We start from the raw sequence: 23,847 nt of genomic DNA on the forward strand, positions 1-23,847 counted from the left end.
CAGGATCATACAGTATTTACATCAATATTCTGAGATCAAAGATGGCTACAGGTCTTGGAAGAACACTCCATGCAGAGCAAGAAAACTGAGTGGAGGAAACCAAAGCTGAAGTCTGTGTGCTGCCCTGCCCTGTCCTGTCCAGACAGAGCCTGGCTAGGGCAGGACACAAGCAGGTCCCTCAGCATCCCAGGGGACCACTGGGATATGGGTACCACCATGTTCATTCCTGTGCTCCCTCTCCAAACAGCCAGATTTCCAGTCTGCTCTTAGCTTCAGTTTCAAAGGGGGAGGACGACCCTTTAATGCCCAATTTCAGCTTGCAGAACAAATTCCACAGCAAAGTCCCCTGGCAAGCACCTGCTGGTGGCAGGAGCTGCTGGTGGCAGCACCAGCCCAGCTACCATCACAGACAAAGGAGAAGAGCAGAAAAAGGTGAGAGCAGAAACCCTCAGAGATCTCATTAGCAGGAGGCAACGTCCAACTGATGCTTTATGGTTGTCAGATCCAGGTCTGCTCAAGCATTCAACCAAAGCATAGAGAGGTGTACCCTGCACCCAGAGGACAGCACCACAGCCAGGCTGGCCCGGGGAGCTGCAATTACCTCCGAGAGGAGAGGTCTGGGCTGCAGTTTTTACCCAAGCTGAGCTCTGCCAGTGGCTTGCTGCCTGTCTCCTTGCTGCAGTGGTGGAAAACTCCCTGTCCAGCCCTGCTGCAGAGCAGGGGCTGAGGATCTTCCTACCCTTCATAAAAGTGTTTCTACCACTGGGCCTGTTTTACCACTATCATATTTGTCCAATTCTCCTTAGCAACAGGAGGAAGGGTTGTGCTGCACTTGGTGTGGAAGTGACTCCTGTGATTTTAAATCAGGCACAATATAGAAATACTTCGGGCTCCTTTAGAAGATAAATAAACTCTAACCACTGCAATGAGATACCCACTCCTTCTGGCTTAGTCATTTAGGCTGCAGTTAGCAACAAGGTGAATTTTAATTCAGCCCATTTTTTTCAGTCCTTCTGCTCTTTGTGTGTGTGCTGCTTTTCTAATAACAATGTGAGCCATATGGTGCCTCCAGCTCTGGGACCACAGCCATGGGGTAACAGATGCAAAATGGCCCAAGACAATAGATGTAAAAGTTTGCCTTCTCACTTTTGAGGAGTTAGAAGAGCTACCAAACACAACATGAAATATTCTGCAAATTAAACATGGCTGGAGTACATAAAGGCCAACCCTTCTGGAAATAATTTATTCTAGGGACCCTTTCCAGGACACTTTGAAGGCAGAGCTCCAGAAAACAAGGCTGTGGGATGCTGAGCAGTAGGGGCTGCCCAAGAGCAACTAAAAGCTCCTTCATGGATCCTTTTAGGAACTGCCCTAAAAATGTCAGTCAGAGCTGGGGGTGGACAGGGCCTGGAGCGAGGTGAGGGGTGCGATGGCACCCTGGGATCCACCCCTGCTTTTGAAATTCCCAGACCCTCTCTTGCCTCTTCCCACCCAGAAGCGCCAGGCAGCTGGGCGCTGCGGAGCCCTGCCGTACCCAGGCAGGCAAGTCCCATTTTCCAAGAACTTCCACTGGCTCAAATAATAGAAACAAGATTAAAATAAGGCTTTAGGGATAACTGTTCCAGCTCCCGCAAAGAGCAGAGGTGGTGGAGAGCAAGTCAAAACAGTTCCCAGCCCCTGTCAACACTCAGCTGAGACTCCACCAGCGCTTGGCTTTGCCTCCCGCTGGCAGGCTCCTTCCCGGCCCTGTGGCTTGCTCCTGCCAAGGGGGAAGGAGGGAGCCTGGAAAGGAAAAGTCTCCATGCTCCCAGCCAGCACACCCAGGGATGCTCGGGAGGATGGTCTGCTTGGGTTCACTGCTTCCAGTGCACAGCCTGAGCTGTGCAGAGCTACTCTTGCTTGTTAGACAAGACATTAAAACATGAGTTAACAACTGTGGAGCCCCACAAATGTCACTTCCATCGAGCTGTTGCTCATTTATTGATTTGTGTTAAACAAGTAGATAAATACTTACCTGAAAAGCAACAGTGCTCTCATCATGAAGCGGACTAGTGTTCAAAGTGTGTCTGGCTGATGAGCAGACTGGCTGCATTTTGTCAGTTTCCAGTTGCCAAACCTCCCAGTCCTGTCCAGAGCCACAGCGGCTGCTGCAGAGCCAGGGTCTGTGGGGCACAGGAGGCTGGGGGACACATCAGCCCCTCTCCCTCCCGTCCTTCCAGCTGGGAAGCACAGCCAGGCTGTGGCCCGTGACTTTGTGCAGTCTCTTTCATATTTGGCACACTGCAAAACTACCAATCTTAGAGTCATCTCGTATCTAGCCCAAAACTGCCAGTTCAGATATAAACAAAGTTATTTTTAAAACCCCTGAGGCCAAGGCACGTGTTCATTCAACATTTTTCCTTAAAGAGAGAAAACCTTTTTCCCAGTTTTTTTCAAATGCAATGAAGTTCAAATCAATAACTTGAAAATGAAATTGCCCTCAAACCTGATGAAACAAAAATTAACTGCTTCCACACAGGGTGGGATCAAGGCCCCTCATAGCTTGACTTCGAAATCCTGCCCTGGCCCTCTGTCAGCAATTAGCTGTAACGATGCCAATATAAGGAAAGCATTCCTTATATATAAGGGGAGCATTCCCCTCACCTGCTGCCTTTCCACTGCCACAGAGCAAATCCCTCTGCAGCACTGGGCTGCTGGTGGAGGTGGTGTGGGCACAGCTCAGGACTGGTAGAATGGCCACAGTAAGGAGACAGGAGAATTGTAAGTAGATTAAAAAGGTAATTAAGACTTTGGACAACTTTCTTATTAGAGGTGGGAACTAACATGGATAATGTTCTTCCTGGGCTATTCTCATGTGACAGGAATTGCTGCAGAAAAGCAACTGAACAGAGTACTAAAAAAAACAAACAGCATTCTCATCATTCCCTTTCACATCCCATCTCCCTTCGCAGGGCACTTCTCCTTCCTTCACTGATCCAACAAACAAACAGTTTGGCTTTAATTGTGTAGGACAAGCATTAAAGTCAGGAGCTGTGAGACCAGCGAGATGAATGGGTGGGATGTTCCTCTGCACCCCAGCCTTGTGTCCCACTGTGAGGGGTGGGAACAGTCTGGGCTGATTTACTTTAGATTTGAGCTGGGAGTAAATTGCAAGACATGAATCATCTTGACACAGATGCTGCTGAGATGGATTACCTGGTCTGGCAGCCTCTTCCTCTCTTTCCACAGGCTTGCTTTCTTCTCTCCTGTCAGTGAAAAGTTTTGTTTCCCAGGCACAGGGAGGTTGCTGCTCCCACAAGTGGGTGCACAGTGCTTGTGACCTCTTTCTGCCCAGGCTGCTGTGGGTTCAGCAAACAGCTCCTCAGCACATCCCTTCCTGAGACTTTTCCTTAAGGATCCCTCTTCTTCCAAGACATGGAGCCAAGAGCTGTTATGTGCAGGGAATGTGCTCTTGCCTGGGGCTGGACTGTTGCTGCCCCTTGTTAGCAAGTGACTTTTGCCTCATCCATTGGTTCCTCTGTGGAAACCAGAGCTGGAAGCACAGAAAATAAAGCTGCTCTGTATTTTCCTCACCAGGCAGAGGGACTCTCTCCCGCTGCGGCTGCAGTGAGGGCAGCACACCTGAGACAAATGCTTGACCTCCTCACTGGTGTGATGCTGCAGGGCAGGACTCAGCCCCTGCTCTGGCCCAGCAGGGTTAGCTTGCTGGTTAAATACATTCAGACACTCTGCCACCTTAAAGAATTCACACTTCACCCCACAAATCATGTGCAAAACAGGCAAATAAGCCCTGTCCCCACTTTGCAGTGATTGCAGCAATCAGAGGCCAACTCTGCACTACTCCTAGGGACTGTAAATCTGGAACTCTGCAGGCACAGCTCCCAGGTTGATAGGGAGTGATTAGCCTTAATTCCACCTCTTCTTCTCTTTCAAAACTGTTCATCCGGAGCCCCCCACGGTGACAGTAACTGCAGTGCTAATCACAGCCAGCCTGGCTGCCCGGGCAACACATGGGGTGACTGCAGCCCCCTTCTTCCTCTCCACCTTTGTCTCCTTTCTGACTCCAGCTTAACTTCTGCTGGAGCTGATTTTTTTTTTTTTTTTTTTTTTTTTTTTTCTAAGTGGGAAAGAATTTGGAAGCAGAAGAAAATTGAGGGAGGGAAGCAGCACCCTCTGGAAGGGTCTCTAGAGGGGCCCTGCACCCTGTGGGAGCTGCCAACCTAGGGCAGGTACATTTTGGGAGCCAACTTCTCCTACCATCCTCAGCATCTGAGTCCTGACTTTGGGTTTTCCCAGCTTTCTACTGGAGCTGGTGCTCCCAGACATTGTCTTTGCCATCTCCAGGGTTTCCACCTGGTCTGGGGGACTCTGAAGCCTGGCTGAGGAATGTGAGGTAGGATGCAGATTTGCTTGCATTTTTTTTTTTAAGAGGTGGTGAATTTTGAAGAGCAGCCTCACTTCCTCTTCTCCTCTCCATCTCTTTCTCCAGATCCATTTGAACAAATCATTCCTTTTGCAGAATTCCGTTGTTTAATTTTGCCAAGTGCTGAGTCTCAATCTCCTGTTAATTGGGTTTTGCCCATTTTTGTGCATTACATTAAATGAAAAAATGCCACACATAAAATTTTAGTTTTGAAAGCTGCCTTGTTTGTTTTATATTGAAATTACCCACGCTGCTTGGGCCTGCAGAAACAGACGCTTTCTCATTTCATTAAAAACTCTTTGTGATGATAAAAAGCAGCAGAAATGAGATAAAAAGTGGTGTTTCCTTAAAGGCACATGAAAGAGAGAGAGATAAATCCCATGTATTGTTGGGGATCAAATCCAAGGCAAGGCTGCAAAGCGCAGATACTGGTGGGGAGGCTGGGCTGGCACTGCCCCCCCAGCCACAGCCCCCTCCCCAGGCAACCCTGGCTCTGCCTGCTCTGGCCTTGCCCGTGTTTATTCTGTCCAGTGGGACCTGGAAATTAGCACAAATCAAGAACAAACGTCCAGCTTCACACTTGTTTTCTTCTCTTTTTACCCCTCTCCCCATCCCTTAACATCAAAGTGATTTTTTTCTTCTTGAGTCCCAGTATTCTTTAGCAGTTGCTGAACTGCTATTCAGCTTTACTGAATTTTTCCACCCACTGCCGTTTAAAAGTAATTTAATTATTATAACAAAGAATTACAGGAAGACAGAGAATTGTCTAAATGCCTTAAGCAGCAACAGGTTTTTAGCGATGGATTTATTTTTTTATAGTGGTGTAAATGGGATTAGTATTTGCAGCTTTGCACTAAGCGTTGCTCAGGACTCTTCTCTTCAGCCCGTGTCGTCCCGGGGCTGGGGCCAGAGCCGCAGGGTCTCGGCGGGCCGGGATGGGGCAGCGGAGATTCCTTCGGGCGTTTCAGGCCGGGTTTCACAGCCCTGGGCTGCCGACTGCTGCCGGACCAGAGATCAGCTCTGCCCGGGTCCTCTCCCCCGCCGGGCCCTGCTGGGCGGGATGCTCGGCTGTCCCGCCGCACGTCCCGCACATCCCCGCCGGGCCCGGCCGTGCGGGCAGTCCCGCTCCGCTCGGCACCCCCCGCACCCCGCCGGGCGGCTCTGGTCGAGCTCGGGGCAGCGCCGGGGCTGCAGCACCCGCCGCGGTCCTCTAGGTGGGAGGCTGGGAGCGCGGATCCCGCGCTGGGGTCCTCCGGGCGCCCCAGGCCCCGCACCCCACAACCCCGGGCTGGTGCTGCCTTCTGCCCCTCCACGCAGCACCCCTGGCTCTCCCGGGCCATCACCCCTGAGGGGCAGGGCTGTCCAGGTGAGGTTGGACACTTTCTCTTTGAAATCCTTCTCCATTCCCGGCCCGTTGCTCCCCCTCCAGCGCTGCCCGAGCCACAGCTCTCCCTGGCTGGGGCGGCTCGACGGGCTCTCCTGTGGGAAGAGCTGCCCCCAGATCCGCAGGGATCGTGTCTGTGTGGGAGCAGCTCCAAGTGTGTCCTGACAGCAACACCCAGAAATGGGGACTGGGCTCCATGCCTCCTTAGGTCTGTGTCTGAGGAAGTTGGAGATTCTTGCAAGCAAGACGTTAGAACAGACCACTGAGTTGATACTGTTAGGATTTCTTAAGGGGCTGTTGCATGAACAGGTTTTTCCCTTCATTTCAGCAGCATGTTAATGAGCAGAGTCACTGCTAGTGGAAACATAAACAAAAACCGAAGCCAGTCTTTTATTTTCATGGAAACATTTTCTACCCAAATGCAGTTATCACTGGTGAACAGCCAGCTTTCCACAGCAGCACTGCATAGACCAGGAAGGGAGGGAAGGTGGTGCTGCTCTGTCAAGTCTGCAAATAGGCAGGATAGCAAATGGGGAGTTGGGAGAGGGACACCTGGTTTATCTTCTGCTCTGGGCAAGTGGAACTTGTTGGCATTTATTGTACTAAGAATTCAAGATTATAAACCAAAGGAAATAGTTCCACTTCTGGAAAGACTGACTAGCCCAGCAATACAACAGACGTACCAAGGTGACTGGAGGATGGCATTACCTGGGCCTTAGCCTCTCACCTACTCTCTGTATCATATCATCCTTTTTATCCCTAATGCTCATTCCACAAAGCTGACTGTAAAACCTTCTTCAGTCTCTAGGTGGAAGGCTGAGAAAGCAAATCTAATTACTAGACAAGGGGTAATTTCTCCTAAAGAGTAAAACTAAAAGTGTGACTGCTTCTTTGCCCTCTTTACTTGATGTCAGCTGTGAATCAGGCATGTGGGCTGGGAGAACATTGTCAAAGTCTTGCAAGGTCCTAACTGAGATGGTCTGACAGAGGCCTCAGATCCCATATGCTGTTCCTGAATACTGTCTCTTTTAAGCGCTCTGCTCCAGATGCTGTTTTGCAATAAATGCATCACTCTTTTTGTACACTGTTGTGTAAAAGTGGAAAGACAGGCTGAGGCCTGGCTGTGCTCTCCCCCTGAGGTACACGGGCAGGCCTGAGCAGACAAGGAGTGGGGCTGGGCAGGGGCCAAGCCCCTGGTCACAGCATCCTGAGCGTGGGGCTGTGCCAGGGGAGCTCCCTGTGCTTGGATGCTTCTGAAATCCACAGCACCCTGGCTGCTCCAGTTCCACCCCAGCACAGCACCCCTGGCAGTGGGGAAATCCCCAGCCAAAGGCAGCAAAAGCGGAGTCTCACCTCACGCAGACAGGCTGCTCTGACAGGAGGCAGGGAGAGCCAGCCCTGCTGCACCCTCTGCAGCGAGGGGTGCGGAACACGGAGCTTCCCTCCCACGCCAGGCAGCTCAGTCCTTGCCCACACTCTCAGCCATCTGCCAGGCTTTGGGATGAGCTTTACCGCTGACCCATGGGCCGGGTAACACCTGCAGCCCGAGCAGGTAGGAAACCACCCCAGGGCCCTGCGCGCCGGCGCGGCCGGGACCCCGAGCCGGGCTGAGTCACGTCGGCGCGGCACGCGGAGCGGTTCCCCGCGGCTGACATCATGGGAGCCGCGCGGTCTGTTTGTCTTTCTGCCCCGGTGACACATCCGTCTCCCGGGAGGGCTTCGGGGCAGCCAGAGCCGTCCCGTATTGCGCAGCCAGCGCAGCCCCGACCAGCCCCCGTCCGGGGCCGCGCTGACCGGTTTCCTGGCCTTGGGAAGGGGGAAATGGGAGTTTCCCGAGTTTCCTGACCGGGGTCGAACGAGCACGCAGCTCGGTGCCTGGCAGAGCCGGGAATCCCAGTCAGCACAGCTTTACCAGGAGCACTGGGGAGACCCAGCCTGTGTCCCGAGGGGCTCACGGGGAGCCCTCTTATCCCCAGAGGTCCCAAAGCTGCTGTTGAGGAGTCAACCCCTTGGGCTTGTAGACTTCAGCGGGGTTTGTAAGGGAAGGACTGTGGAGATGTCTTTCCTCCTGAGTGCCCGGAGCAGATACTCCAGCCTGGGAATATTTGGAAGTCATTCCCAGGTGCAGTTTTCTTCCCTGTAACACTCCTGCTGCACGGCAGCACCAGCAGCTCAGGACTGGCCTGTGGGAGAGAGGCTGCTGGCCCTGGGCTGGGGCAGAGGGGGGCCCGGGCTGGGGTGGTGGCTGCTCCCTCCTGCTGTGGACACCAAGAGCTGTCAGGTGAGAACACATCCCCAGGACTCAGGGAGATTTTCCTGCTCTTGGGACAGGAAATTCAACAACAAACCACAGAGCAGACAGCGCAGGGCCGTGTGTCCCTTTGCTCAGGAAGTGTTTGACACTTTGGTTTTTGTCACGTCTCCCTTCATCCTGGAGAGATCCTACAGATGACTAAGAGCCACGAGCCAAGATGCTGCTGTCCCAGCCATGCTGACCAGCTCGCTCCCTGCCCTGGTGCTGAGCTGGGGCCCTCAGGCACCGTGTGCCCACATGCTAGAGGGACAAGTTGGACATGCTTCCCTTGGGAGCTGCAGAGATCTGAGGCTGGCGTGGTTTGGGAGGCTTTGTCCAATGCCTCGATGTGGGCAAGTGTGCCTCCCTGCAGGGTGAGGGGCATCCCTGGGCAGCTCTCTGGGGCTGTGCTGTGTCCCCTCTGTGTGCCCAGAGCACAGTGAGCTCTGTGGCTCCTGCCCCAAGGCAAGGTCTGCTCTCTAGGATCATCCCACTGTCCCTGGGGAGGAGCAGGAGGGCTCCTGGCACTGCTGCTCTTGGCTCCCTTCTCTCAGGTGTGCTCTGCTTTCAGCTCCTTAGAACAAGAGTTGTCTGCTTCCCAGATGGATGGGACTTCTGAAGAGGTATTTGCTCAGCAATAGGCTTAAATCCTCTGCTCTTCACATTGCTCTGGGTGGGATAAAATATTCTGTGATGATCTGTTTAAACATCTTATGTTAATACCATGAAATGTTTGTTCAACTTATATTACTCTTTTAGCTCTGAAGCAGTAAACGCTCCCAGGCATGTCAGAGTACAGCAAATCCATGGCTACAAGATGCTGCATCTAAACAATTCGGGCTGAGCAGGTAGGGATGTTTCTGGAAAAGGGGACAGCTGGTATTTTCCAGTGGAGGGGTCGTGACTGGGAAGGGCTTGGCAGAATGGTAAGTAGCTGCTGTCACCAGAGGCACTTGCGTAACCGCTTGGTTTTCCCCATCATTCTTTATTGGTTGAGTCTGTTGCCTCTCTCTGCTTTTGACTCTGCTGTGGTAAACCTGAGGTTCCCTGGTGAGCCAGGAGTGCTGCTTTGGAAAGGAGAGGGTGGTCCCTGAGTGCAAATGCTCCAGGTACTGCAACTAAACACCTCTGCTGGGACAAGTTGGTTGCAGCAGGGAGGAACCATTCAGGTACTGCCACCGATGCCTCCTGGGCTGGGGCAGTGGGACTAATCCTCCGTGGCTTTGGAACAGGGATGTGTGGGAACCACTTTCCCAGGCCCAGCCAAGCCCCTTCCTTGCTGCCAGGATGGTTGACAACCAGGTTTTCTAGGGAGCTATCATGACAGCAGCCATGGTTTGTCAGTGCCTTGCTGGTGTGCAGGTTGACCTTTCATGGAAGACTTCAGGAGACACACACCGAGCTGCACAGCCTGAGGGTGGGACAGAGAGGAAGGATCTATTTCACAGCTCCCTCCATGGGACAGCCCAGGTGACAGGAAGGCTTCCACTGTCTCTGTCCCTTCAGTCCTCAACAATAACAGATTTATTTTTTGTAGTCAAAAAGACCTTGAAAGGATGGCTCTTTTCCTTGGCAGAAGCACAAGAGAAAAATACAGGGTGTGCCCGATCCATCTGTCACTGAGGAAGTCGACCTGTCCTATACCTTAATGCCATCATTCACTAAGACCAAAGGTAGAGATCAAGGCTGCTTACTTGGAGTAGTACCTAAGGCCGTGTCTAGTCAGGCACACAGGCAGCTGCAGTGACAGCCAAATAAATTACTCTGGCATGGTCCCTGGGGATCATGTGCTCTCTTCCAGAGCAAGTGATTGCCTCCAAAACACATCTACTCTGCAGGGAGCCCTCGGGCTACACAGAGAGTAAGTTACTCTGCAAAGCGCCTGTGAGAAGCTCCTTAAAAGCTAGGAAGTAAGTTCAAGAAATAATATTTCAGAGAAAAATCAGTGTATTTGTCTGCAGCTGCAGAGGAATCCCATACTGGTGGGTGAAGGCAGCACTGGGCAGGTGGTGTGACGAGCACCGTGGGCACACAGGATCAAAACGTGAGTCAGCAAGTTCTACACATCCTTGTTTGGCTTCTCCTCTAGTTCTCCCATTTTCTAGTTCTCTCCACTACATTTTCTCTTTTTCTGAGAAGACTTGCAGTGCTTTTTCTCCTCTTGAATCCCTGTGGCATGGAGCAGTGGGTCGGGATGCCAGGAGCACTGGCCCAAGGCATATGCCCAGTGTCTGACCTTCCCGCTGCTGCCTCTGCTGGGAACACTTCCAAGCTGGAGCAACACATCAGCTGATGGGCTCTCACTCTGGCAACCAGCTATGATGCTGCCATCAGAGACATCTGTATTGAAGCAAGCAAGAGAAGCAGATGGTCTCTCAGTCAGTCTCTCCATAAACATGAGTGGTTGCAGCTATAAAAGCAAACTGCTCTAAAGGGAGGTTGCTAAGCTTTCCTTCCAGCATCATGGCTTGGCTTTGCTCAGGAGACATGGTGACCCTCTTCCAAAGAGAGGGCGTAAGTCATCACTTGTTTTTTCCTTTAATTCCTAGATGTGCTGAGTTTTGTGTAATAAATTACACTGCTCACTGTAAAAGAAAATTCAGCTGCAGCTCTGCCAGCCTTTGGCATCCCTGCCTCGCAGGTGATGGGACGGCTCCGTTAACCTGCCTGATGTTGTTCCCATCGCCAGGAGCTCATGTTGGTAAGTGCAGTGGGACGAGCCTTGAGGTCACTCCACAGATGAACAGAGTATTTCTGATGTCAAAGCTGTCAGGAGCACACTGATCCCAAGCCAGCCAGCCCCAGCCCCGTCCCCTCCCAGAGGCTCAGGCTCTGAGCACGTACAGGTACCTGCCCCTCATTGCTCAGGGCTTGTCTGTACAGGACTCTTAACAAAGTTAAATTGAAGTAACTAAATCTAAAGTGGATTAAAGAGCATTACAATTCTGCATAAAACTCTAATTCAGAATTAAAGTAGCCTTAATTCAGTTTAATTTGCTCCCAAATGTTACTTAAATAAGGCCATTTAAGTTGTCCTTAATTAACATAAGTGGTCCCATATAGACATTTAATTAGCCCATTTTTAAAAGTGAGTTAGCTGCCTTGAGCTTCCATAGGTAGGCAAGCCAGGTCCATGGCCCCTTTGCTGACAGGGCTCCTGACTGAGGCTGGTTAGCAATATCTCAGCAGCACTGGCATCTCTTCCCAAGGAAGTGGCTCAAGGCCAGCTTCTTCCCCGCCAGCAGATAATAAGATCCTTGAATACCACCTATTTTGAGTGTGTTAAATGTACTAGTGGGAGATTAAAGGCTTTGCCAGGATGAGCTCTTCCTTTAAAATCTGAGACAAGGGAGTGGTAATCCCTAGAAAAATCCCTAGAAAAAAAATGTGATGTCAAGATTTTACAAAAGGAGCCAGACTGAAGGAAAGTTGATGTTGAGTCAGCAGAGGACTGGAAGGAGACAGAAGACTGGGAAGAACTGAGACCATCCCTGATCTCCTGCTATCACTGGCTACCTTGCTGTCACTACTGCCCCTGGATGCTTTTGTTGCATTTTTTGCTCCCTAGAAGCCCTGATTCCAAAAGATAACCCCTCTGCAGCCTGAGACATGCTGCTGCCAGCCCTCAGCACCATCCTGGCACGAGTGGGCTCATCCTCTGGTCCATCTTCTGGCCTTGCCTGCCTGCTGCCCTCCCCCTCGCTCTCACCAGTTCCTCCCCAGGAAAGGCCCCGGGTGTGCATGTGCTGCCGAGGGGATTTCCACCTCCTTCCTGTGGGTGCGGGTTCCTCGCCCGGGATGGAGGCTTCTGAGCACGGCAGGGAGCCCGGCCCTCAGCAGAAAGGGGATGGTTCTGCCTCCTGCTCAGCCCCCCCGGTCACCAGCCAAGTCCCACCAGGCACCCTGGCCTGGGGACCTGTGTCCCCTTGCACACCATCCAACCCACCAGCCCAGCAGAGAGAACATCCCATCTCTGCGAGCTGAGCGCTTGGCCTCTGGTGCACAACACAAAACCTCAGCTGTGCAAGATGCTTTTCCCGAAGCAAGGTGGCGTTTGTTGGCATCTGGACGTGGAAGCAGAGAGGACAAGTTGGAGATCACATCTGCAAACACCGTGGTGGTGCTAAGGGCCCCTTAAGAAATCCATGAAAGCACCTGTGATCCTGGCAGAGGCTTCGTTCTGGAAATCTCTGTATCCTCGGAAGCTGCAGCCTCCACAACAGCCCTTGCAATGCCAAGCAGCTGAAGCTTTCCCTTCAAAGCAGTTTGCAAATGGAAAAAAATCAGAAGTAACTCCTGGGAGTTTTGAGGTGTGGCCAGCAATGACCCCTTTTGACTTCTGGGGTGGAGAAGCCAACAGGCTCTGTCTGTATCCTGGCTTCTCTGTTTATCAAATCAAAACGGGCAGCAGGCAGTTGCTGACACTGCTTTGCATAAATCAGAAGATCCAGCTTTGTGGCCCTTACTTGGGGCATTTCCTATAAAAAGCACATCTGTGGCCATACTTTTTGATGCAATACGCTTTAGCCTGGAAGCAAAAGCTCGCAAACAATGCCAAATTCTTGCTGATTGGAGTAGATTCCAAGGGAAAGAAGAGTTGGGAAAGTACCTACTTAAGTACTGACTAAGGATATTATCTCTGATGTGAATCTAGCCTCTGTGTGTGTTACTGTTGAGTACACAGTGCGGTTTCAGACATGGCCAGGGACAAGAAAAAATTATTGTTTCAGGGTAACCACAAGGAAGATGAATGCAAATGTATTCCTGTAACTGGGAGAGTTCCCTTGCTCCTAAGTTGGGCTCTGGTACATGGCCTCAGGGGAGCAGATTTGCAACTACCTTCATCAGATTGTTTAGGAATGATTAATTAGAAGTCAGAGACATAAAATTTTTGCACATAGGGAAATGTTACTGCCATTCCTGCAGTTACATACAGTCTGTAAAGGTGGCTTCGGTGAGCAGTCAGGACAGGTCCTGGTGGCTGACACATGCTTCCTGTTGGCTCTTATCACCCCTGAAAGCCGAGGTTGATAAGCCTCCCCTGGCTGAATCACAGCCATCCCCATCACATCAGGATCAAATCTGTGCAAGACGTGTCAGAGGCTGCAGCCTCCAGCGTGGTGCCTGGGGGGCACGCAGCTTGTCTGGGGCCCTCTGGGCTGGTCACACCAGGCAGGAGAGGCTGCTAGGCCTGCTCTATGCATCCATCCATGGTGACTTCAGTGTCACCCTCTGCTGTGTCCAAGCGCTGGCTGCTGCAAGCGCAGCTCATACAGAACACACAAATACACAGAGCACCTCTGCTGCTGTGCCCGGGGCCCGTGGCTGTGCCTTCACACCTTCCTTCTGCCCGAAGCTGCCTACAGCTTAGGCTTGGCTCCAGCAGCAGCTCCTTGGTGACCGCAGGATTGTCCCTGCAACTGGCCCTGCCTCTGTCCCAGTTCCCTCCTTTCCAGTTCCAACTGGCGGGTCTCGTCCGCTTCCCAGCTGGGTGCTGAGTGTGCCCCGGCTGGAGCGACGTCTCCTGGCGGCTCTTAGACCAAAGCCTGGTCAGAAACAGGGCGAGGGGCAGCAGGGTCAGGAGACAGAGTCTGTCTCGGAAGCTGAGTGTGGTTTTCAGAGCTCTAGGATTCGGGTGCTGTGTTTGACCTCCACCTCTGATGTGGGGGAAGTAAAAGGTCAGGGCTGGAGTTTTAATGTTTTTAACCTCAGAGCAGAAGCAGCCAAGGAGGAGCTGGAAAAGCCCTCAGAGGCGGCTGCTCTGCCCCATCGCCCCTCGGGCCGGGTCTGCGGACCCCGGGGGGGAGACCGGGGAGCGTGAACCTAACGACACACTTGTCGGGGCAGCTCGCCCGCCTTGCAGCACCATTTGCACGCAAACCAGGTGTCTGCAGCAGGGACCTGTCTCTACATCTGCCGCGGTTCTGCTGCGGGGAGGCACCGGGCGCCGAGAGGGGAGCGGAGGGAGCGGCGGGGCCCGCGGAGCAGCGCTCGGAGGCCGGAACGCGGGGCGGGCGGGGGAGCAGCTGCCGCCCCGCCCCGCTGCCCTTCCGCGTCGGCGCTGCCCGGCCCGGTATAAAGCGGCGGTCGCCGCCCGCCCGCTCCGGCCCGATGGAGACGCGGCGGCGGCCCGGCGGCGGCGGCAGCGCGGTGAGCGGGGCCGGGGTTGGGGCAGCCCGGTGAGCGGGGCCGGGCGGGGGGCTGGGGCCGGGGCCGGGGCCGGGGGGGCCGGGGCCGCCGCTAACGCCGTCTCGGCCCGCAGGTCCGGAGCTTGAGCGGCGGCCGCGAGTGCCCCGCGGGGAGCCATGAGCGCGGGCAGCGTCTTCTCCGTGCCGGGCTGGCCTGAGGCGCTGCCGGCGCCCCGGCCCGGAGCGAGGATGAGCGGCAGAGCCCCGAGCGAGAGCGGCGGCGGCAGCCCCGGCGCGGAGCCGCCCGCGGGGCCGGGCAGCCCCGGGAGGGAGCCCCGCGACAGCGCGGAGATGCGGCTGAAGGTGGATTTCTTCCGGAAGCTGGGCTACTCCCCCGAGGAGATCCACGTCGTGCTGCAGAAGCTGGGCCTGAACGCCGACACCAACGCGGTGCTGGGGGAGCTGGTGAAGCACGGCCCGGCGGAGCGGGAGGGCGCGGAGGCCGCGCCGGAGGCCGCGGAGGCCCCGCTGGTGCCGCGGGGCGGGGCGGGCAACAAGGCCCCGGCAGCCGCCCCGGGCCCGGGGGAGGCGGAGGGCGAGAACCTGAAGCCCATCGTTATCGATGGCAGCAACGTGGCCATGAGGTGCGCTGGGGGCTCCGCGGGGCGCGGGGGGCTCCGGGCGAGCTGGTGGCTTCGTGCGGGTGCCGGGGGCTGAGCAGCCCCGTCCCACCCGCCGCCCCTGCCGGGTGCCCTGGCGGGGGCTGCTCATATTTTCCAAGGCACCTCAGCAGCACACGTAGCTCTCACCAACATGAGCATCACATCTGCAGACGTGATCTGCTGCGGTGGCCTCTCCGGCCTGTTGTCTCTGCCAGCCCGTGGGCACAGGGCTCTGGCTGGAGCGGGCCTGCTCCCTGGGACATTTCCCTCTTTCTGGCTTCTGAGAAGGATAACTGAAGATACATTGTTCTCTTACCTAATGGCTTTATGTAAGTTTCTGTAGCAGGAAGTTGCTCAATAAGTAATTACAGGTTTAATTAGAGAAGGCTTTGTAATATGGAGCTCTCTCCTCACTGGAGACCAGTCGTCAGTCAAGTTGTTGCTCTTGTGTTTTGGTTAAATTTCTGCACAGTGTAGAGAAGAGGGGGGTGCCACAGGGGCAGGGCAGTCACTGGCCCCCAGCATCTCCGTGTCCTGGCGTGGGTGGTGCAGGGGGTGTCAGGCACCACGACCAGGGTAGCCTGTTGGAACAGTAACTTGGGAGTGTAGGAGCCCTAATATCAATGGAGCACCCAGAATCTCTGTCTGGGCTGGGTATTTATTATCCTCATCACTACTTCCACCTTCGGTTTTGTTCACCACGATGGTGAGCACTGTCTGCCCCCACCCCAACCCCTGCTGCTGCACGTCCACACAGGGGGTCTGAGCTCCATTGAATTAATGCACCAGGTTTCTTAATTGGGCTGTATTGTTGCAGTTCCAAAGCAAGCCTCCTTCACTGTGTTTTAGCTTCACAGATCTTATAATGTGTGTTTGTGTACACAGACCTTTTTATAAGAAAAAACAAAAGAGCCTAAGACCCAGGGTGCCCAGAGAGCTGCTGTGTGCATTGCTCAAGGCTTTGTCTGAGGTGAAAGTGCTGAGCAGAGACGTGTTTGCAGGTGTGGTTTTCTCTAAGCCCTGGTTGACAGTTCTGAGAACAGGACTGAGGAAAGAGGGGGTGCAGACTGCTGTGTGGCTGACAGACACAGCCTGTGAGTCCTGGGGCAGATGAGGAATTCTGGTGGCAATGGAGCAGGGCTGGAGTGTCTGGGTGTCTGTGCTGGGCTGTCCAGCAGCTCTGCAGTCACTTGAGGAAAATGGCCCATTGTGAGGCCTGGGCTGATAAGTGTGACTCTTGCAGTGAAGTTTACCTTAGATAAGTGCTCAGGCTTAAACAACAGAATTGGTTGTTGGTTTTGAATGAGGAGCCTCTTACCCATGCAAGTTATCCCAAAAGCACAGGAGAGATCACAGCAAATGTGACTCAGGCCAGGCAGTAATAATGCTGCTGATAGGATGGAGTTTGACATGAGGAAAGCAGTTTGGCTTTTTTAAGCAATTTGCTAGAAGGGGAATTCCATTCTGAAACTTCCTGTATTGATGGTGTGATGTTCCCTGCTGATTCATTTGCAGTGTGTACAGCGGCCTCCCTGAACAGCTCTTGACAAACATATGCAAATCATAGTGGAAATTAGCTTTTACTTCCTTCTAAGGGAATTTTTTCTTGGCTGCTGCCAAATCAGATCAGCCCAGTTAGCTACCTTCTGTAGATTTGGGGTTGGTAGCAGGGACTCAAAAAATCTCTGCCTTTCTCATTTATCTCTAAAAAACTGCAGCAGTCTGTGTCTGGCCAGAAAGGCAAAACCAGGCTGACACTAGAGGAAACTGTTAGAGCATCTTTCTTCTGATTGCTAATGTAAGCTTTTCTGTAATTTGGGATTCTTAATGAAGGTGTGTTGGGTGTCTCTTTAGATGTTACTTCTGGTGTTAAATGTGTAGTTCTTATAGAATATTATGGTCTAATTCTCTAATTTTCTTAATGGCTTAAGAGAAGGGAGAAGACAGGAAGAAAAATAGTTACTTTCTGGTGGTGCAGTTGGACTGTGGTGATAGTGCTTCTTAGCAGTGCCTCTGCTGGGCTGTGTAATCATTTAATGAGCTCACTAGCATGTGAAGTGGTGAGGAGAGCTGAAAGGTCACTCAAGGGTAGATAGGAAGAGTAAGACTTGGGATAGGGGTAGTGCCCAGCTGGGGAGAATCTTGCTGAACTGTGAGGCCAGTTGTCTCCAGTATAGTACATCTTACCTGAGTGTCCTCCTGAAACAGGCTGTGAGATCCCCAGGATGACAAACTGGGCTGTAATACAGAAATGCTGAAAGTTTGCCAGAGCCATTATCAACAGATTACTGATTACACTGTAAATAGTGTCGTTTGTAAAACAGGAGTGGTAGTTTCCTCTTAGAACTCCTGGAATCTTATTGATATGACCTAATGAATAATTAAGCAGCAGCTTTGTGCATTGGTACTTGGCTTCTGACACTGCTGTCAAACTTTGTTCTCATCCTGCCAAGTGCTCTTTAGACATTCAGTGCTGATCCTTAAGCAGGACATGTTGCTATCTCATGCAAATAGCAGTGTGTTTGTAACTGACAAGACAAAATGTATTGTTTTCTTTAACCTTCCAAGCAAAACACCTAGTGAGGCGGCAGTTTACACTGGCAGAGGTTAGCCCCTGGTGCTAGCTGGCAGAGTAGGACAAAGGGTGTACAAGATCACGTTATACACAGGTCTAAAAATAAAGATCTAGAGTCCAGAGTTGAAGCAGAGGCTCCATTTCAGAGCAGCTGCAACAGCTATGGCTGCTTCCTCCTTCCCACTGAGGATCTCTGTGTTTATTGTGTTAAAAGCAGCAATAAGTCTGTGAAGATCCTAGTGCTGCTGTTTACACAAGAGGAGCAGCAAGTGCTGATTGTGCTGCTCTACTGCCTCTTCATGAAAGGCTCTCTGAATTTCTGGGTCCATTTCCTTAGAGCACTGCTTGACAAGTCTGTACATAACCTGAGTATTGACATTCTCTTTTTTTTGATGTAGCCATGGAAATAAAGAAGTGTTCTCCTGCCGAGGTATCCTTCTGGCTGTCCAGTGGTTTTGGGACAGGGGACACAAGGATATTACAGTCTTTGTGCCATCCTGGAGAAAGGAGCAGCCACGACCAGATGTACTTATAACAGGTGTGGAAATATGCCAACCAAAGGTTGCCTTTCAGGCTCACTGCTTTGTCATTTAATGAACTTGCAAAGTTCTGGCTAGTTGGTAATTAACTTACGAATGGAAGATCTGAGTAGTCGGAGAGCCAGTAAGCTGAGCTGACCAGTGAGAATTAGTCATTAACTTTTCCCATAAGCAAGTTCTTGCCTGCATCAGTTGGAATAATTTCAGAGAACGAAACTTTAACATTGCTCTGCTCCCTGACTTCTTTTGTTACTTTCATTTTCCTCTTTCAGGGACATATCATGCTATATTTGGCACTGTGGGCTGTACAGGATTTCTGCATGCTAAATGTTAAAGCTTGATGGGAGTTTAGTCAGAATTATTCAAATTGAGGGAAGTTTGCTCTGAACTTGCAAACAGCTGAGATTTCTAGGTAACTCTGCTCAGAAATCCACAGTAAGGCACCACATGAGACATGGCCTGCCAGTCTGAAATGCAAACTGTATGTTCCATGCAAAGGATGGTGGATGGGACTTGCTGTATGTGTCCTCAGCTGCCTTGCAGGCTCCATGGCAGGAATCCACCTCAGACAGCCTGATCGATGGTGTAAGAAGAGAGGATACAGAGTGGGTTGTGGAGAGAGGAAATGACTTTACGTTTGTCATTTATTTATACTGTTACCTGATCTGTGTGCAGATCTCTGGGCTGTGTGTTCACAGATGTCTTTGTTCTAGACCAGTACATTCTCCGTGACCTTGAAAAGAAGAAAATTCTGGTCTTCACTCCTTCCAGACGGGTTGGAGGGAAGCGTGTTGTCTGTTATGATGATCGATTCATTGTGAAACTGGCACATGAGTCTGATGGCATCGTGGTGTCCAACGATACTTACCGGGACCTGCAGAACGAGCGTCCCGAGTGGAAGAAGTTCATTGAGGAGCGCCTGCTGATGTACTCCTTTGTGAACGACAAGTATGCTCCCATTCTTGGCTTCTGCAAAAGATCTGTGTGAGGAGGCTGCCTTGTTTTAATGAAGCAACGGCAGGTGTTGCCTGAAAAGAACAAAATGCTGATACAAAATGGAAAAGAAATCCTGTACAGTTATTTTTGGGTAGGAGGAAGTGTGGTGGGAAGAACTTGCCCGGCTGTGGTGAGGTATGAAGTTGTGAGGAATTGGAGTAAAGAGTTCATGGTTTGGAGCTAAGAGTTCTGCTGTGGTTGAGTTCCTAGGAGAGCTCCAGGACTTGATTTCTTCACAGGACAATCATTAGCAGGCCCAGCAGCAAGTACTAATTCTGGTCAGCAACAGATCTTCTGTGCCTGAGGTGAAGCACTTCATGCCAGTCCTCACTAGGTGACAGGAGAGCTGTCACTGCAGTGAAATGGGAAAGTTTTTTAGGGCTCTGATATCTTTTAACCTTGGAAATGGGAGACTTTTAGAAGAAGTGAAACCCTGACCCAAGAAAGCAAACTGCTTCTCATGGAGATTTATTTTTCTTTAGGTTTATGCCTCCAGATGATCCCTTAGGGCGACATGGCCCCAGCCTGGATAACTTTCTCAGAAAGAAACCTTTGGTGCCAGAACACAAGAAACAACAGTGCCCTTATGGTAAGACGTGCCTTCTAAACATGAAGACTGGGGTGTCTGGGCAAATGTAACTCATACATTTAGTAAAATTTGGCTGGTCATTCCATGCTCTGCATTTCCTTGCAGGGAAGAAATGCACTTACGGAATTAAGTGTAAATTCTACCACCCTGAAAGGATCAATCAGCCCCAGCGCTCATTAGCCGATGAACTCCGAGCCAATGCAAAGTCGCCTCCTACCAGTACCAGTGCCTTGGACGACAAAAAGGGCAAAAGAGGTTCCCCGGCAGAGCTCTTGTGCTCGGTGCCCACAGAGAGTGATAAAAACTCCCTGCAGAAGGTCTCTGCAGAGAGGAAAAGCTTGCCCCACAAAGCAAAGCCCAACGATGCTCCAGTGCAGGTCAAAGGCTGCGTGTCAGGCAGTGTACCTCCCAGCAGTGGGAGCCACAGGTCCTCTGACAGGTACCAGCAGCCTCACATGGACTCTCTGTCTTACCTCTCTCAGGAGCATCTTGACTCAGGCATTGGGTCTCTGGAGAACCAGCTGTCTGACATGTGGCCTTACAGATCTGCCAGTCACTGTGACCACTCCCACGCGGACCCGGTGGCAGTCTGCGCCTGCTGCCGGCAGAGACCCATCTACCCACACTCTCCCAGCTTAGAGCAAAATGGTCTGGTCTCCTACAAGTCTGGTTCCCACAAATCCTCTTCCTCTGGTGCTAGCTTCTTGCAGTACAGCCCTGAGCTCTCTCACTCGGGATCCCCTCACTCTTTCCCAGGCTATGCAGTGCCCGTGGCCGGTGCCGGGCAGTACAGCCTGCCGGCCGAGTACGGCGCGGCGCCGCGCTCCCGCGACTTCTGGTCTGAGCCCTACGCGCTGCCTCAGGTGAGACCCCCGGCTGTGCGGGACCCCCGCCCCGTGCCCAGGGCCCCGGGGGCAGCCTATGGGGACTCCTGCCAGTGGACTGTGTCTGACCAGTTTGCGGAGGAGCGGGCCAATGTGCACGTCAAGCTGTGTGGCATATTCCATCCCCACCTGGTTGATGCTGTGATGAGCCGCTTCCCTCGGCTCCTGGATCCCCAGAGGTTGGCTGCCGAGATCCTGACCTACAAGTCTCAGAACCCGGGTATCTGAGGCTGATGCTGAGGGCAGCCAGGCATGTGAAGCTTGAGGGGAAGTGTTTGCACTCTAGCTGCCATAGATGCCTTCTGAGGGCTCCTCTTTATTTCTTGAAAGTACCAGGCTCCAGTTGGAGGCCAGATACTAGATGTTTTGTGCTCACAGCAAATTGTGGTCTGGACATAACTGTGCCCTTCCTAGGCAGCTGTAGGGTCCCATGTTCCCAGAGGCTCTGGGTGCTGAACAGAAGAGGCTGCAGCTTCTGAGCAGTTTTCCTTCAGGGCTGTCTGAGTCAGGTACACCTGCAATTCCTGCAGTTGTTCAGAACTGAATGTGACCTTACTCCTCCCATTTGCTTCGATTTTGAGATGGCTTAATGTAAGATCAGGCATCAGGAGAGGACTCTGGGCTTTGGAAAGATAAGGGGATACTACCTTTGCATTTGTGAAGGTGGGAATGCGTTGTCAAGGCTGTTTCTTAGCTCTTAACAAAGCCTCTTTGCTAAATCCTACCATGCAGATATGTGAAAAATGTTGGATTATAAATCTAATATGAAGCTAGGTTTAGCTGACTTTGGTTTATTGTGCACTTCTTCAGTGATGTTTTTCATGCCTCTGCCACTTAAGCTTACCTTCCTGACACGAGGAGTGTACCAGAAGTGCTTAGAAAACTGATCAGCTCCCAGAAATAAGAGGAGCTAGAAGTGCAGTCCTTCCTCAGGATGAGAGCCCTGACAGTGCTCCAGAACTAACCTTGAGCTGTGTGTTAGGTGTTAGCTGAAAAATGCTGTTGTCAGAACTTGTGGGTGGCCACGCTGCTGATGCTGCTCCAAAACATTGACCTGGGCTGGCAGCCTGTCCTGCTATCTCTGTACAACACTGACAAGGAGAATTTATGATCTTGTGCCTTTTGTCTTCAGAGAGCAATAGTTTTGAGCGTTCAGTAGAACAGCTGTAATCATGTCTGGGCTGCTGCCAGTACTGTTCCTGAAGATTCCTTAATATTACTTTCTTTAAAGCTGTTGCTTCATCTTTTTTACTAATATTTTCCTGTTCCCTTCAGCTTTGTCAAACTATAGCAGCACCCAAAAATGTAGAATAAGACTTATTTGGTAAGACTGTTCCCTTTTCATTCCCTCTTACTCTGCAATATGTTTTTTACTGTAGATACTGTAACAGATTTTAAATATGCAAAACCAATTGCTGTAGTAATTGGTTCTGGTCCTGGAATTTCATTGTGCTTAGAATGCAAAGATGTTTCTTGCACTTGCAGGCCAGAAGCAGTTGATTTGTTGATACACATTGTATCTGTGTGTTTTGTTATGTTTTTTTAAATATGTCCATCTTGTGGTTAAACCAAGGTCGTTGAGTGGCAAATTATGAAGGGGAGAGTGGGATAGAGCTGTTCCTGAGAACCCTCCTCAGGAATGGTTTTGTCCATTCCTGTTCTTCCCTCTGACTGTCCCAGGCATGACCTACCCCGACTGGCACCATGTGCCATGAAAACCACAGGGATGCAGAAACCTGTATACCTGGTTAATTATGATACATTACTAATTAGTAATGTTTCATGTTAGTAAGCAAAATGCTTCTTAATTTTAAGTAACCTGATACTTTGCATATTTGTAAATTACAGGAAAAATGTTTTTTAATGTTATTGTCCAGCAACTTGCTGCTTGCTGCTGTTTTTAATTAGTACTATTCTCAACTCAGCCTTTGTGCTACTTGGTGTGTTTTGTTCTTCTGGTGGAATGCTGATGTGTGCTGCTTCTCCTGCAATCAGAAGATTAACATCTGACATTTGAGCTGACATTTTGCTGAACTTCCTGTATCATGATGCAGTGCAGTGTAGGTGCTGGATGGAGGCAGCTGTGCCGAAGCCATGGCGAAGAACTTGTGTTATACCAATAAAAACTGCTGAGTTGAATTTATTTGGTGTCTGGTGGCTTTTTGGAAGACTTTGGACTTTAGCTTTCCAGAAAAGTCAAGAGAATTGATCCTTCATCCCTAGGGTTCCTCTGACAACTTGGATCTCCATGTGCAGTTTGATGGCAGCGGTGGGCCAGGAATTGACAGGCTTGGTATTGATGAAGTGCAGCAGGTCAGAAAAATCCAGCAGTTGTGGCAGATACCAGCATGTCCTGTGTTCAGTTTATTGGGCAGTCCTGAAGTCTGCTCAGGGCAGGGGCTCCCTGGCTACTGAGGTGCAGGAGGTAAGTGCCCTGTGAGCACCAGCCTCGGTGGTGGTGGGTGCTCAGGAGCAGCAGAGCCCTCCTTGTTTTGGAATAACCAGGCTGTGGATGCACATAGTTTTATCCAGTTGTGTAGCACATCTGTGCCAGATGCTAAGCATTATAATATACCAAGTGTGATATGTCAAGACTTTGCTCTAAAGCTTTGTTATGAACTGGGGAGGAAATGCAGTAGGAATATCAATGCTCACATTTCTGTATAAGAGTCTTTCCCTCCCACCTGCTGTACTGCAGTGCAGCATGTTCTTACCTGACTTGTTGAATAACTTTATGGTCTCTATTCAGATTTGTGCTCTGAAGGCACTGGAATAGGTTGCCCAGGGAGGTTGTGGAAGCCCCTGCCCTGGTGGTGTTCAAGGACAGGCTGGGTGAGGCTTGTGCAGCCTGGTCTAGTGGGAGGTTGGAACCTGATGATCTTCAAGGTCTCTTACAACCTTCTCCATTCTATGATTCTGTTAATATAATACAGAGAAATAGCTATTTCCAGTTAATAAAAAAGAAGAGCAGCTGCTCCTGGAGACAGTGCTTTTTTTCAAAAAACAAATCTGAGTGTCAGTCTGAAAGGTCATTTATTGGCTGTGGGAGGGGAGGCTGTTCTGGGGGATGTCACCTGGAGTGAGCTCGTGTGGCTCTGTACACCCCGGGGGGGAGAGATTGTGTTTCTCAGGTTTGATCAGACCTTTTAACCAGGTGAGGACTTTTCTGCTGTTTGTAGTGAAGCCTGTAGTTGCAAAATGCTGCAGGATCTTAAGGCTGGTCTTCCAGTAAAATACTGAATTAGACAATTTTAGTTTTGCAGGATGTTTATTTCTTTCAAAGCTGGACTAATACAACTGAAAGAATCGGTGCAGAAGCACAGAGGTTCATGACCATAACCAGGAAGGGAAGAGCTGGTGGTGACTGATTTTGG

At 51.3% G+C, this 23,847-nt stretch overlaps 2 protein-coding genes across 3 annotated transcripts in view; one reads left to right on the forward strand and one right to left on the reverse strand.

Moving 5' to 3' along the window:
* Positions 1 to 23,847, reverse strand: part of MRPS15 (mitochondrial ribosomal protein S15) — a 355,627-nt gene that overhangs the window by 319,519 nt on the left and 12,261 nt on the right. The window lies entirely within an intron of this gene.
* On the forward strand, positions 14,167 to 22,616 carry ZC3H12A (zinc finger CCCH-type containing 12A). Its single transcript, XM_051638127.1, has 6 exons — positions 14,167 to 14,250; positions 14,363 to 14,872; positions 17,864 to 18,003; positions 18,718 to 18,952; positions 19,483 to 19,589; positions 19,695 to 22,616. The coding sequence occupies exons 2-6, from the start codon at positions 14,406 to 14,408 to the stop codon at positions 20,699 to 20,701; spliced, it is 1,956 nt and encodes a 651-aa protein (XP_051494087.1). The 5' UTR covers positions 14,167 to 14,250; positions 14,363 to 14,405; the 3' UTR covers positions 20,702 to 22,616.

This window comes from Apus apus, chromosome 21, assembly GCF_020740795.1.
Source record: "Apus apus isolate bApuApu2 chromosome 21, bApuApu2.pri.cur, whole genome shotgun sequence".
Taxonomy (NCBI): Eukaryota; Metazoa; Chordata; class Aves; order Apodiformes; family Apodidae; genus Apus; species Apus apus.